The 15,903-nt window shown below is 38.5% G+C and overlaps 1 protein-coding gene across 1 annotated transcript in view; it reads right to left on the bottom strand.

Annotated features, from left to right (window-relative positions):
• The window catches only part of CFAP54 (cilia and flagella associated 54), a 236,245-nt gene that overhangs the window by 60,743 nt on the left and 159,599 nt on the right, over positions 1-15,903 (bottom strand). The window contains exons 52-57 of the mRNA XM_015559991.1: positions 10,306-10,408; positions 7,921-8,068; positions 6,991-7,148; positions 6,649-6,828; positions 6,413-6,539; positions 715-870 (exon numbers count right to left, since the gene is read on the bottom strand). Coding sequence (XP_015415477.1) covers positions 715-870; positions 6,413-6,539; positions 6,649-6,828; positions 6,991-7,148; positions 7,921-8,068; positions 10,306-10,408 — 872 coding nt within the window. The remainder of the gene's footprint in view (positions 1-714; positions 871-6,412; positions 6,540-6,648; positions 6,829-6,990; positions 7,149-7,920; positions 8,069-10,305; positions 10,409-15,903) is intronic.

The following is a 15,903-nucleotide window of genomic DNA, read 5'->3' as shown; positions in this document are numbered from 1 at the left end:
TTAGGTCTGCTCCCTGCTGGCAAGTGGACATCCCCCGAGGGCTGCCGGGCTGCCAGAGGGATGTCTGATTGCTAGCTTAGGCCCAATCCCCCAGGGAGCAGGTCTAAGCAAGCAGGTTATCATCCCCCAAGGGGTCCCAGACTGCGAGAGAGCACAGGCCAGGCTGTGGGACACCCCCTCAAATGCACAAATTTTTGTGCACCAGGCCTCTAGTATGGACATATTAGGCAAATATGTGTTGTATAAAAGTTATAAATATAAGTATGCCATAGCACTTTAATTTAAATGGGTGAGTATTTTTTTGTAAATACTAACTGAAGTGTTCAGCTATGTAATGAAATGATGTATCTTCCAAGCATTATTTAAGGAACTTATTTATAGTTAAATGGCTGATGCTGACATTTTTTAGTCAAACATGAAACCAATGAAGGGTAATTGTGATTATAAAAGAAACTAAGGAGTAACTTTTTTCTTTCTAGATATAAACTGAAGATAAGTAGGGTTCTCTTTATCTAAAACTTAGTTTGTACCAATGTGTTTGTCATCACCAAGCCCTTAGTAAAAATCTGGATTTTTTTTGATACTCACTGACTAGATTTTCAAGAAGCCTTCTGTTAATAGGAACAAAACAAAACAAAACAAAACAAAACAAAAACAAACAAACAAAAAAACTCCACAAACTTTATCCTAGTTCTGACCCAAAATACATCTTACCTTTCTGAAAAAGGATTTCAGCTTCCACCTCATATTCCTCTGTTGCTGAGATCTTACAGAGATTCAACGACATTTCAAAAAGTTGAAGAGCAGGTGACCACTTTAAGGAATCCTTCTTTTTACTGGTATAGTAGACGTGCTTGGCTACTTTATGTCCTAAAGAAAGACAGTGGATAGGAAAGGTAAAACAAACTATATAGTGTCAAAATAAGTTACTAGACATCTCTCACATTAAGGCATCTACTAAGAACCAGGTGGTCTTTAGTTTTTAGTATCTAAGAAAAATTTTTTTAAAGAAACTCAATATCCAAATATTTCAATGAACTATAGCAATAGTCCTGTGAAACTTTATTTTTTTATATAAATTTCCATTCTCATTTTTAAAAGGAAGAGTAATCTCTAAAATCTCTCTTTCAGTTGTAAAAGTTTATAATGCTCTGGAGAACAAGTTCTCGTGTTCCTAAGATGAGGTTGTAGTAGGGAAACATCTGGAAGTCTTAAAGTTTTATGCTCTTTCCAATAAAACATGCATATATTAATAGGCAGTAATTTTGTTTCTACTCAGCTCTGTAGTGGCTGCTTGCTATGCATATTTTGTCATCCTAACTAGATAGTAACCCATTATGGATGAGGGCCACATGCTACACTTCTGTGTGGTCCCATCATTACTTACCATAAGGAAGGGTTGCTGTATGGGAGAGGCATTAGATTTAATCTGTGTGGCCTCAAAGACAGATATTATTCAAAAATGTTTTCTGAGTGCTTAGGCACTAGATAAAAATGAGAAAGGAGATTAAGGTTTATTAAGTGCTTCTTACATGCCAGGCATCACCCCAGGTACTTAATGAGCATTATCTCATGTAATCCTCCCAACTCCAACTCCAACTCCAACTCCAACTGGATGCCCTTATGCAGAGGAGTAAGCCGTGGCACAGTGAAGTCCAAAGAACTTGCTAAGGTCAACTAGTAAGTAGCAGGACCATAATCTGAGCCTATGTAGTCAGGCCCCAGGGCCCACACACTAAACTATGACACTGTAAGTCTCCTTGAGAGAGAGGTCATGGAGCTTAGTGCTTAATGGGGAATACTGATGGCCAGACAGGTGAGTAAAATACTGTGTGGTCAATTCCATGGCAGGGAAAGCAAGGGCACTGTGCTAGCAGGAGAACTGGTGTAACTATGCAGAAACTTTATTTCTTTAATTTGGTCTTTTCTTCTTTGCTTCCTTTGGATTCAAACTGGCCTCATCCACACTGACTCACCTGTCTCCCTCTCCCCTTGCATGTCCACTCCTTTCATCATTACGCCCTCAGGACAGTGAGGCCCTGGCCAGCATTACACAATCTTAGGAACAAAGCCATGGGTCATTGCCACAGAGACAGAGTTGCAATCAAACAATAGGTAGCATGTAGCTAGGGCTCGGATGAGTTTCAGCTCCAGACCCAGACAAGTGGAATGACCCCACCAACCATCTTTGGAAAACCAGACAAAGCAATGCCATGGCTGATATCAGCACCAGACGCACTGATCAACTACTTTCTACTTTAGTGCCAACCAATCAGTAGAGACCGTGATCCTGACCAGGACCTAACTCCCTTCATCTCCTATATAACCCATCCCCTAGGAGCCATTGGAGAGCCAGGTCTCTGACCACTGGCTTACCTGTGACTCTGGGCTTGGTGCCATTTCCCCAACTAATAAACCCTTACCTTCTTGGCTGCAAACTCCTGTTTGTGTTTGATTAGGTTTTGATGTGTGCTGGCAAATGGACCCCTTTAGTCCAGTCACACTGGCCCAGACCTGGGAAAGGCCAGGAAGCCTTCTCAGAGAATGTGGCTGTGGAAGCCAACTGCTGATGGCTGCCTTGAGTTTGGTAATTTTTAAAGAAGAAAAATTTGGGGATAAAGAGTAGAAGGCAACTGGAAGAAAAACTACATTGATAGGGCACTTTGCCATATGCAATAAAGGGATATAAACAGAAAGGCAATGTAGGATTGCAGAATGAAACAGTTGCTGAATCCCAGCTAAATTGTTGGTTCAGGCCAGTCATTGGTATTACCATGTTATTAGAGCCTTTGAACAAACCCCTACATGTCTCTGGGCCTTAGGTGTCTTTCACTCAAAAATGAACCAGCAGAGCTGGAAAAATCTGAGGTCTCTTCAGGTTCTGAAAATTTTCAGTTCCAGAATGCAAAGAGCTTTCAAGAACCTAGGACTTTTTATAAATGTTTAGTTCAGGAATCTGCTATTCAGCGGTTCTCAACCTATGGGTCGCGACCTCTTTGGGGGTCGAAAGACCCTTTCACAAGGGTCGCCTACGACCATCGGAAAACACATAGATAATTACATATTGTTTTTGTGATTAATCACTATGCTTTGATTATGTTCAATTTGTAACAAGGAAATTGGGGGTCACTACAACATGAGGAACAGTATTAAAGCGTTGCGGCATTAAGAAGGTTGAGAACCACTGTAGCTTTATGAACAATAAGATGGTGGAAAACCATGCCTCTCTCCCCCTTTCTTATCCAGGGAGAAGTTACTTCAAATGATACAGGATGGCAGCAAACTGCTGAGAATATAGAGATGGAAAACAACAACAACAGGGCTTTCTCCCAGCTCCCAGGAGCATAAAGCAGCCAGGCATGGAAAAACGAGAAGAGCTAACACCTACAAAGCCCTTAGAACAAAGTCGATGCCCTTCTAAACTTGTTACACATTACACTTGCTTCACCCCACAACAGCCAGTGAGATTGATACATACTTTTCTTATCCATATCTTATGGGAGAGGAAACTGAAACATAGAGAAGTTAAATGACTTGCTCGTGGAAATCAGACCAGGGCAAGAAGGATATGCAAATATCCTTCGTCTAATATAACCTCATGTTTCAATATATCTCCCATTTTATAGGTTTCACTATTGTTTCAAATTATACCATAACACTGTTTATTAATAATTATACTATAACACTTTATTAATCTTCATGTCATCAGGGCACTTAAATATATGAACTATATATATCTACCCTATATAATATAGTACTATGTAACATAGGACTAACTCATAATAATAGTTCTTAAATTGTCTTCTAGAGTTTTGTTAAAATTAGGAAAAAACTGTATAGAAATTATTGACTGTTTTCTCTTTCTAACTAGAATATAGGTTTTTTAAGGGCAGATGGTGACTGGCTTGGTTCCCCATTGTATTCTCACTCCCCAGCATCATTCTTGCAACTTTCTTCACTCCTATTATAAAGTCAATAATTGGCTTTTTAAAAAATCTAATAAGAAAGATCAAGGTACAGTTAGTGGAAAATAAATAACCATGATGCTTATTTTTTGTTTTATAAAAATAATCTCAAAATGCCTCTTTCTGTGTGAGGCTTTCACAAGCAAACATAATTGTTAAGTGTCTCTATTCTTGACATGTAGTCTTTGCTATCACTATACAGGCAGACTGCTGAGAAAGCATTAAGTCAGTTATATTATGCTTCATAATATTGAAATGTTCCTTTTTTCAATAAACATCAATTCTGTGGGGGAAAAAGTTGCGAAACTGACATTGTTTTGACAGAAAAGCTGCTTTGGTTTTGTTTCTTAAGTCTGTGTTTAATGTAATATAACAGAAAGCAAGCTGTTCTACTTCAAGTGAGTCTAAGAAACAGAACCAGTATTGCCAGTGAGTAGTGACACATCTTCAATATTACTGAGGCAGGAAAGCAGAGAATACACTTGATTTAACAAAACCTGTACAGTGTAGCACAACCTGTATGTAAGCTCTTGTAGAAATCAAACATACTAATAATATAACAAACTGTGGACTAAAGATGCAGAAAAATAGCTCTCATGGGATCAGATTGCAGGAAGGAATTCTAGAGGTCAGCTAGGCCAGCCTAAGTTTATAAATAAGGAAACTCAACAATATAGAGAGAGGTGAAGCGATTTACCTGTAGTAAAAAAAATCACATCTGATGATGAGGGTGACGATCATCATATAATAATAAGGATCAACACTAATCATGGGGAGAAGGAGAGAAGGGAAATAGTGGAAAGGCTCTGGAAAGGTGATGGCGTGAGTACCACTGTTGCCCTCCCTTCTCCATTCTAGTCCCACCACCAACCTCTCTGAGCTGAGCAACAGCTGGTGCAGGAGGCAAATGGGTCCCCCGAGGTGGATGGGTCCCAGGAGGCAGGGGTAATGTTTAAAATGTCGATTTCATTATTATTCAGCTATGGATGAGGTTAACAGGGCAGGAGACAATTGCCATGGAAAAGATAGTGTATTGCAGGTCCCCAAAAAGAAGAGCCACAGCACCCCACATAGGGCCACACAGGGAAGCACCAGGGTTGGTCAGAGGTGGAGGAAGCAAGGGGAAAAGTGGACAAGAGCCTTCGTTGTGGTTCTCATGGGACAGAATGGATGGGGTAGGGTAAGCAGACTCAGCTGGCTTAGGATTGGCTGGTTTAAAGCATTTCAGTGGGCTCTCTGGTAGTCTGGTAGCTGTGCCTGCAGTGATGAAGGTAGGGGAAGAGTGGCCCAGAGTGCAAGAACCCAGCAAAGGACAATTAAGGAGCTGATTAGGGTTTGGGTTGTGGACCCTGGATGGCATGTTCAATGAAAAGTGATTTGCTAATCTCTAGAAATTTAGGGCTAATTCCTCCCTAAACAGCAAGGCACCAGATGTCAAAGCATCAGAAATGCAGAAAACAAAAGGGCCTGCTCAGATACAGGTTAGAATAGAGGGTTGGTACAATACTTTCGTTGTCTGAGCTGGAGAGCCTGGGCGCTAGAGGCAGGCTTCCTTGGGTCAAACACAGAGGGGTGTCCTGGAGAGAGCTGGAAACAACATGTCTGCATTCCTCCCGGGTTTCTGAGGAGCTGTGAGCTTTCTGCTGACTGGTCCACTTACTCTAATGAGGTCAACTCTTGGTTGGTTCCAACCTGTTCTTCCTCCCGCATCCAGGACTGTATTTTAAAACGTAACTATCCCAGCTTAGCCCTTCCCATCGGGTGGCCAGCCCACTCTGTTCGGGCTGTCCTTGTCTCCCTACAGTTCCAGGTCCAGCTCATCCTGACCTCAGAGCCTGCAACTCACTGCTCCTTCTGTCTCTACAATGCACACTTAGTGACTCACATTTAAGGTTTGGGGTTAAATGCCACCCCCTGTTCTTTATCAACAGATCTATCTTATCCACGTCTTTCATAACACTAACAATTCATAATTATACGTATACATATACTTAACTCATTACCATATATTAGCTTTATATATCCTTGCTGAATTCCTGTCTAATTGTTATCGAATACATATTTTATTTTATACAATATTTATTTTATTACATTTTATAAATATTAAAAATATTTATTTTCTACAATATTTATATGATATGATTCATGATATAATACGCACTCCTATATGGTTTGTTTACATGTTTATTTCTGTCTCTATGTGTTTATTTCTGTCTCCCACACTAAGATGAGGGATTACATCTGTTTTGATCTAAAATAACCTCCCAGGTCCTCACACAGAGTCTGGCACACAGTAAATAATCAAGATCTATTTGTTAAATAAATTGAGCCTGAGTATTCATAAATATTGCCCCATATACTAGCACATGTACTTAGGTAATAGCGTGCCTGAAAATAACTAAAATTTTCACCAATGGCTTGAGTGTAATATATGTTTGTGTTCTTACCAATTCTCATTTTTGTTTTGGCCAATAACATGATATGAGGAAGATAGACATTTTTCAAAGGCTGTAATGGACTTGCATAGTCAGTGTTTGATGAAGGAAACTCAATTGTTTCTCCAAAAGTTAGCATCTGTAAAAGAAACATTGTAATGAGTAATTAGCTAAAGTCATTTGGAATAAAGAAAAAAAGAAACAGAACAATAAGTTTCTAAATCTTGGGAACTCAAAATCACTCTCACCTGTTCAATAAGAATGTTGTGAGACTGAGTCAACAAATTTAATTTTTCTGTTTTTGTATGCAAAAGTTCCTTGAATTTCTCTGCACTTGTTAAGTCATCCAGCAAAAGCAAGCTTCTCGCCAGAGTTAAATAAGATCGCGGAGAAATAAACTCACTTCCTTCAAGCAAACGTATTATGGCCTATTAAAATAAAATTATTCCTTTGATTGTATTGTTCGCAATTCCCTGAAACAAGAGCTGGCCATATTGACTGTCATGCATTCAGGGAATATAAAATTCTCTCCTTTTGTTTTACACTGAATCCTTTGGTAAATATCAACGTGAATGAAGTTTCCTTCCTACCTGAAGGTTTGTTATGATGTCTGCCTTTAAATGCTTTTCTTGTAGGCCAATGATTACAGCTTGCATCAAGAATTCAGCCTGTAGCTCCCTGTCGCCTGCACTTTCTGCCTCCAAACACACTTCATTGATGAGGCTAACATAATCTGTCATATCATTTTCTAAAATAAACAAATGTAGTTATTTACAATGCACTGAGAAAAGTAACAAAATATATACGCATAATATGCCCCACGTCCATCACAGGAATATTGTGTAATACAGAACAGGAAGATACAAAGAGACAGAAAACAGACTACACGAGACAGTGAAAATAAATGTGTTGCAATATGGGGGAAGGCACTTTACGGTATCCAAACGCTGCAAAACTAATAACAACATTGCATGAGATAATTTAATTTGGGAGATTGATAGAGATGGTGGATAAATAGGTTTGCAATTAGATAATTATTCATCACTGTAAGAATTAACATTCCTATGTGCCAGCCTGTGTGGTCTAAGAACTTTATAAGTGTAACCCATTCAATTTCAACAATAATCCTATGAAACAGGTACACTTGTCTCTATTGTATAGAGAAGGAAGTCAGGCATCGGTGGGTTGAGAGACTTGGTCAAGGGTCACACAGCGAGGAAGTGGTAGTCCGAGCATTGGAACCAAAGGCACCTGGCTCCAGAACCTGTGCTTCGGACCCCTCATCCTACGCTGCCTGCTTTGCATACAGCAGTAACATATGTGCGTTTTCAGTGATACAAGGGACTATTGAAAGTGATTATTCGTACTTAAGAACCTGCATTATTTTTATTTTGGAAACAAGTTAAGCTAGAGAGTTATCAAATGTTAATGTTAATAAAATATATCCCAATCAAACCTCTGTTACCTACATGAAATCACTTTTTATAAAACCTTTGATTAAGAAAATAGGATATTTGTACCTTTCACGATTCCAATGCCACGGATCTGTGCAACAAACGCAGTCACCAACGCTAAGCGGCACATCAACCACAGGTGAATGTTGAAATATTCTCGAGAATTTAGGGAAATAGGATCTAAAAATTCATTATCATCTTTCTTTTCAATGACCTAAAACAATATTAAAACCATGGTAATCTTCACAGTAATAGTGGCAAAGTTCTTGTCTAATGCTAAATGTAATATAAGTTAAAAGAAGCATCCGATATCATTTAATAGTATTAAATTTTAAATTTTAGAAATTATTCCTGTGCCTTCTAAAAAACATAAAAAATACACACACAAAAACAAACAAATATAAGCGCCCATAATCCCACAATCCTCTATCAACATTCTGGTCTACTGTTTTTCAGCTTTTCTTTTTCTTTCTATACCCATTGTTGACAAACAGTTTTGCAGTCTGAATTTATCACTGCAAATGATAGTATCCGTAGTTTCCATGTCCTCAAAATTTTTGTAAACATCATCTGAAAGGCGGAATAATAATAAGTAATACTGGCTAATATCTATTGAATGCTCCTCATGTGTCAGGCACTGTGCTACATGCTTTATACACATTTTTTCATTTAATTCTCTTGACAAGCCCAAGAGGAGTTATTGTTTGTTTTACCTATGGGAGACCTGAGACTTTGAAAGGTTATCTATTTGCTTAAACTTCATCATATTTTAGCAAAGGTGAAACTCAAGAATACAACTTGTGTCTTTCTGAATTTAGAGCCCGCAGTCTTAATCTCCTCTCTTATATCACTGTATTCTGCTCACATCCCAAAAATATATCATTGATCTACCATCCTTATTATTATATTTTTCAAAGGGTGCTCCATGACCAGAGCTACTGGGAGGGAGGCACAAAGGGAGCTTTTTCCAGGGAAAGTTCCCAAATTTCTAAATATATTTCCATCTTATTTAGAAATTTGGGAACTTCAAAGTCATTCAGACCAACACCCATTTGTTCTAGGAATTCCCTGCTTTGCATCTCTGACAGCTCACCATCTCCCACCAATTAGCAGCACCTGCTATCAAGGAGCAGCTCTGGGGACAGGCAGGGGGCTGGAGTCTGGATAGACAGGTGAGAAGCTCAGAAGAGGAGTGAGCTGTTCCCAGAAACAGTAAGAAGTGAACAACTGAGGCCTGGAGGCAGAATGGTGACCACAAGGGCACATCAAGTAATGAAAGAGTCTAGTTGGATTAGCATCTGCATACCTTAAACTCTCAGTGCCTACATTTCCTGTTACTGTCCAAAAGCCAAATCACAATTAAACCAGGGTTTCTCAGCCTTGACACTACTGGCACTATGTGGCAGATCACTGTTGTGGGAAACTGTCCTGTGCATTGTAGGATGTTGAGTAACATAGCCGACCTCTATGCACTATATGCCAGTAGCGCCCCCTCTAGGTGTGACAACCAAAACGTCCCCAGACATTGCCAAATATCTCTTGGGCAGACAAAATAGCCCCCAATGAACAACCATTCCTCTAAGTCAATTTTCAGAATTATATTGCTTTTTAGAACTTTTATTACTTTTAATATAGTTAGAAATGAGTCTCTACTTAGGACAATTAGTGTTACTTGTAATGACAGTGGATATTAGCAGTTTTATTCATAATATCCTATCTAATAAAAGACTAATATGCAAATTGTCCCCTCGACCAGGAGTTTGGGAGTTTGACCAGGGGGTGGGGCCAGCTAGCTAACTACCTGTGGCTTCCCCTCCCGGCCAGCCTGCCCCTTATTCCCTCCACCACCCTAGGGCCCCTCCCCTTGAGGCAGGCTGGCTGGACCCCACCCATGCATGAATTTGTGCACCAGGTCTCTAGTTTAAAATAATGAGCAGATTCTATATGATGAATCTTTATATTTCAAACAATGCTATCTTATTAAATTACTTGATCTCATAAAAAATCCAAAAAAATTTCAAATACTTTGCAACACCAGTTGTCAAAATTATTTGAGAGCTTAAATGGGGAAGAATATAACTATGAAAAATTGAAAGTAGGAAATAGCATAGGTGTCATACTGATAATGCTAAAGTAACAAAAAAAACATGAGATGAAGAGAAAAATAAAGTGAAACAACTTTATTTACTAGTGAAATCAGACCTATAATTTTATACTGACACATTTGGTGGAACTTCAGTGATTACTCCATCCAATTCCAACAGTTCACAAATGAGATTTACATTTAAAAATGCTATAAAATTTAAGGGACTTGCCCAAGGTATGCCAGTTAATAAACAGCATAAACAGGGCTTAAACATAGATCTTTATACTCCATAAAGTTTTTTTCTACTTTATCCCTTTGTTTTTATCCAACTAATTAATAAGATTAAGCATTAAATTCATACGTACAGAAGCTAGAGAGGGGGAACTCTCTGTGTCATCTTGTACCTCCTTCTTTTGAAAAAGTTTTGAATCCTGGAGAAGTTTAAGTGTGGAAAATACGATTGCAACACTAAAATAAAAAATATATTTTAAATGTTATTAGCTTTACACTTGTGGCATTTGCATGTTACTTCCTCCAAAGCACCTACCCACTGCCCCGTTCACCCCCAAAACTGTTATGTGCCCTTCTATTCACCCTAATAGTGCCGTGGTCTAACCAAGTGTTCTGATTTATCACACTGTGTGTAAACTGCTCTGCAGCTCATCTGTCTCATTCCCTGTTGGAACCCAGAACCTAGTGCCTGGGACAGAATAGAACTGGAAAAATATTTTTAAATGAAAGTGAGTGAATACAAGAATGAATATATAAAAGTTTCCAAGATTTAAAACAAAATTTACCGACAATATCACTATTAAAATGAACACATATGCATTTAAATAAATCAGAATGTGTTCTCCAGCTTTTTGAGGTTATAGTATTGTTACTTAATGCTATCTACTTAGAAACTCTAAAGCTAAATTATTGTTTAATCAGTGTCTTGTCAGAAGGAAAATGTACTCAATTAAGAAAATGAAAACCAGGAAATATAAATTCTTATCACTCTATACATATATTTGTCTGCAGTTTAGACCATTACATCCTCCTCCCCTCCAGAATACTAAATTTATAATTGACATCACCCTTTTCTAAATATTTATATAATATATATCTAAAGAGGCTTCTCCTTTTGAAAATCTATCCCAAAATAAAATTTGAAATACAGAACAATCTGCCCGGCCAGGTGTGGCTTGGTAGTTGGGTGCTGACCTATGAACCAGGAGGTCACAGTTAGATTCCCAGTCAGGGTCCATACCTGGGTTAGGCTTGAACCCCAGTAGGCATGCAGGAGGCAGCCAAATCAATGATTCTCATCACTGATGTTTCTATCTCTCCCTCCCTGTCTCTGAAATCAATAAAAATATGTTTAAAAAAAGAGAAAGAAATACAGAACAATCTATATACCTGAAGATACTTATCATAGTGCTATTTATAACATGGAAAGATGGGGTGGAAGCCAAATGGACAATGCACTGCACCCACCTAATTCTCAACTTGAAAAGTTTGACAATCACATTTAACAGGTGCTATAGGTTGAATTGTGTGCCACCAGAAAGATATGTTGACATCCTAAGGGAAGAGGATGTGAACACATATGGGAAGAAGATGGCCGTGTGACTGGAGTGATGCATCCATAAGCCAAGGATTGTTGGCAAACACCAGAAACTAGAAAAAGCAAGGCAGGGCTCTCCCTACCTGGAGCTGTCAGAAAGAACATGGCCATGCCAACACTTTGATTTTGGACTTCTACCCTCCAAAACTGTGAAACAATAAAATTCGATTGTTTTAAGTCACCCAGTTTTGGGTCTTTCGTTAAGGCAGCCCTAGGTAACTGGTAGAATAGATTAAAAGCAGCTCCCCTTGCTTCCACCTCCTCCACCAAACGCTGTCTGTCCTCCATCCCACAGGCAGAGCCCAGAATCACCATTGCTTCCTCTTTAATTCACATTCTATGTTCAACACACCAACAAGCTCTGTCAGCTTTAACTTTGAAATATGGACACCAGCCAGCAGCCCCTCACCTCACCTCCTCCATAGCTGAGGCCTCTGCCCAAGCCATCATCATCTCCAGGCTGCAGGAGCTTCCTGACCAGACTCCCCTGGGCCTCTAGCCCCTGCAGTCATGGTCTCCAGATAGCAACCCCAGCAATCTCACCAAGATATAAATCAGACCATGACACTTCCCCCATACATGTTCCAGAGGCTTCCTGAGTCCCTGGTCTGTGGTCAGTGAACCTTCTCATTCGGGTCAGTCACTGAGGTTTCTGGCCTAGTATATGATCAACTGTCCAGGCATGCTTGAGAGAAGGTATAGTCTCTGTTTGTAGGCTCCCAGAGTATTGAAATGGAATTTTTATAAGGATTCAATGATGTATTCTTCCATTTGTTAAAAAATATGTGTTGAGTACCTGCTATGGGCCAGGAACAAATCTAAGGTCTCTGGATCTGAGAAACTTTGTGCAATTATTGAATTTTAAATCCAAGGTTCTACCGAGTCATTAAAATGGCATAGATATTTGTAGACTAAGGTATTGTTTCTGATTATATAAACTTACTGGTTTTAATTTGAAGTAAAACTAAACAAGCAAGAAAAATGGAACACTGATTCATTATGCACAAAGGTATGAAAATTCCACTCCCCAACAGCCTCCTCCCTCAAGGATCCACATGTGCTTTGATGGCACCTTGTTTTACTGGGCAGCTTCAGAGGTGAGCACAAGATAGCTAGGAGACCTGGTGGGGAAAAAGTGGTGCTCAACCCATGCTTCTGATTTAGAAGCCCAAATTTTGATATCAAGAGAAATGAGGGCCCTTGCTGGTTTGGCTCAGTGGATAGAGCATCGCCCTAAAGACCGAGGGATCCCAGGTTCGATTCCAGCCAAGGGCACATGCCTGGGTTGCCAGCTCGATCCCCAGTAGGGGGCATGCAGGAGGCAGCCAATCGATGATTCTCTCTCATCATTGATGTTTCTCTCTTTCTCTCTCCCTTCCTCTCTGAAATCAATAAAAATATATATGTTTTTTTAAAAAGAGAGAGAGAAATGAGGTATGAGGCTTCAAATCTTGCTGACCCCAAAACTTAATGAATAAAATATAAACATACTAGTATGTTTATACTAATCCTCTTGGTATTAATATGGACTAATCCACCTGGCGCTACTTAGTTGCAAAATGGAAAATTTCTAGTTTCTCTTCTCCACATGAAAGACAGAGTGTGGGAGGATTACCCACTATAAACCGTCTAAAATCCCAAAGGAAGGAAGTTTCATTCTGACACAAAATTAAAAGGCTCAGATGTTATCCTATTTAGACAATAAATTAAATAGAAAGGAGGATAGACAGGAACACTTATTTAAAAAAAAAAAAAGACAGGATTCTGAGAGAGGCAACCCTAACAAGTAGAAATATCATTTGAATAATTTTGATCCCATTTATTTCTTATTACTATTCATGGCAAAAGTGGTCAGTTTGTTCTAAAATCCATGCGGCTAACTTCATCTGCCACTCTAGGGAATGTGCCTTTCAATTTCCTTGACACATAATTATATTAGAAGTACCATGAAATGTCAAGCTAACCCTCATTTGGGAAAGAGACTGTCCAACGCTTCCAGCAGCTCCCCAACAGAAGCTCATGGGGGGTAAAGTTCACCTAAGATAAACTCATTCATCCTGACAGAAGGCTTCCCCAGATGACACCTCTGCTGCAAAAAAGGCAATAATTTAAAAGTTTTGCAGGTTTTGTCCCAAGGTTGATAGGAATGATTCTGATACACTTGCACACTATTTGCATATTCTATCTGGTCTTCAAATTAAAGTTTTATTGTAACACTCCTTTCAGTTGGCCATTTGGTAATTACCAGTTTCTAATTTCCTTCTTCCCTAAAAGAAATCACTCATGTCCTCCATGCCAAAGGGAGTAAGACATGTAGAGAGCTGGGATAAGAAGGAAGGCTGCTGTTGCTCTGTGGGACACTGGGGAAGAAAAGAGTTCTATATTTTCTATATGCTTCTACAGGAAATCATAGAATCATAAATTTTATTGTCATACACATCTGAAAACACATATTTAGATATGTTCAGATATCATATATTTTCTATAGGAAATTATATAGTAAAAGCTCTTTCTCTCTTCAAACTTCAAAGAAGAAAATAATATATTATAATGCAAGGTCTATCTTACCATCAATCAACTACCACAGTATTCATAAAGACAGACATAGCCCAGCCTGCATGGCTCAGTGGTTGAGCATCGACCTATAAACCAGGAGGTCTTCATGGTTCGATTCCTGGTCAGGGCACATTCCCAGGATACAGGCTCAGTCTCCAGTGTTGGGCATGCAGGAGGCAGCCTATCAATGATTCTCTCTCATCATTGATGTTTCTATCTCTCTCCCCTTCTCCCTTTCTCTCTAAATTCTATATAATATATTTTTAACTTTTTTTTAAAGACAGGCATAAATGTAACAATACTTCTCAAACTTTATAAAAATCTCAGCACTCATTTATACCCTTAAAATTATTGGGAACCCCAAAGGGCTCCATCAATATTTACCATATTAGAACTTAAGCTGAGAAATTTTAACTCCATGAGTATTTATTAATTTGTTTTAAAATAAAAACAATAAACTCATTACATGCTAATATAATAATGCATTTTAATAAAAAAAACAACTGCCCTGGTTGGGTGGCTCAGTTGCTTGGTGCGTCGTCCTGTATACCAAAAGCTTCCATATTCAATTCCCAGTCAGGGCACACATACCTAAGTTGCAGATTCAATCCCTGGTCAGATGTGTACAGGTGCCAGATGATTAATGTTTCTCTCTCATATGGATCTCTCTCTCTCTCTCTCTCTATCTCTCTCTCTCTCTCTCTTTCTCTCTCTCTCTCTCTCTCTCTCCTCCCTCTCCCTCTCTCTCTAAAATCAATAAAAACATTTACTCGAGTGAGGATTAAAAAAGAAAAGAAAAACAACTATATTTTCCAAAACATTAAGAAAATTAGTGAGAATGCCATTGTTTTCACTTTTTTTTTTTTTTTTGCAAATCTAATGTCTGGCTTAAGAGAAAATCTTCTTAATAGGAGACTTTCTTATGTAGTTTTACTTTCAGTATGTTGTGACATACCGTTTTGGCTGAAATATATGAAGAAGACTTGGTTGCACTGATAATCATTGGAAATGGAAGGAGTATTTTAACTGCTTCTTCGAATAATTGTGAATATTATTCTTTGATGCTATACTAAAATGTGATAAGTGATAATTTCTTAAAAGTTTGTTACAATGTGGGATCTAATATCACACACTGATGAACTTTTCCTACTCCCTTATATCAAAGCCTATTGGTCTATCTCAGGAACTGGTGTGCAGCAAGAATTTTTAAAATATGCAATACCCGACTATTTAGTCAGGGGCATTGACCTCTTTTCTCTTGTCAAATAAAAAAGGACAACAGCCAACATAACAATAGCTGTCTGGTGTGAATTCCCTGTCCTGAACCATAAATATATAAGTCTGAATAGAGTTGTATCTTATTGGTCATGCTGCATAATAAGGGTGCATCTGATTGGTTAATTTTTTGTACCAAACGTTCTTATATACAAGTACAGGAGAATCTCTAGGGGTGTTCCTAGATTTTTTTAGTCTCTTTGGAGCAAAAAGAGAAGTAACTACTATCTTTTTTTAATCAATCAAAATTATAGCTAATTTTTTGTCAGATCAACAAAATATATGTGTGTTTTTGGTGTGCTGCAGAATTTTAGAAATTAGTTTATATGAGCCATGGACAAAAAAAGGATACAAATCACCGGTCTATCTTGTTAACTGGGATTTTGGAACATCATGCACTGGTCATTTGGAAAACATCAACTTCTTCAGCATGAAGATCCCCTTAAATGTTGAAACACTTCATTATATAATTTTAGAAATGATGCTTGTTAACATTACTACCAATCTCATCCAGAAAATCTAA

Source organism: Myotis davidii, unplaced genomic scaffold (assembly GCF_000327345.1).
Source record: "Myotis davidii unplaced genomic scaffold, ASM32734v1 scaffold13, whole genome shotgun sequence".
Classification (NCBI taxonomy): Eukaryota; Metazoa; Chordata; class Mammalia; order Chiroptera; family Vespertilionidae; genus Myotis; species Myotis davidii.
Note: the sequence above shows the minus strand (reverse complement) of the source record. Positions and strands in the feature narration are given on the sequence as shown.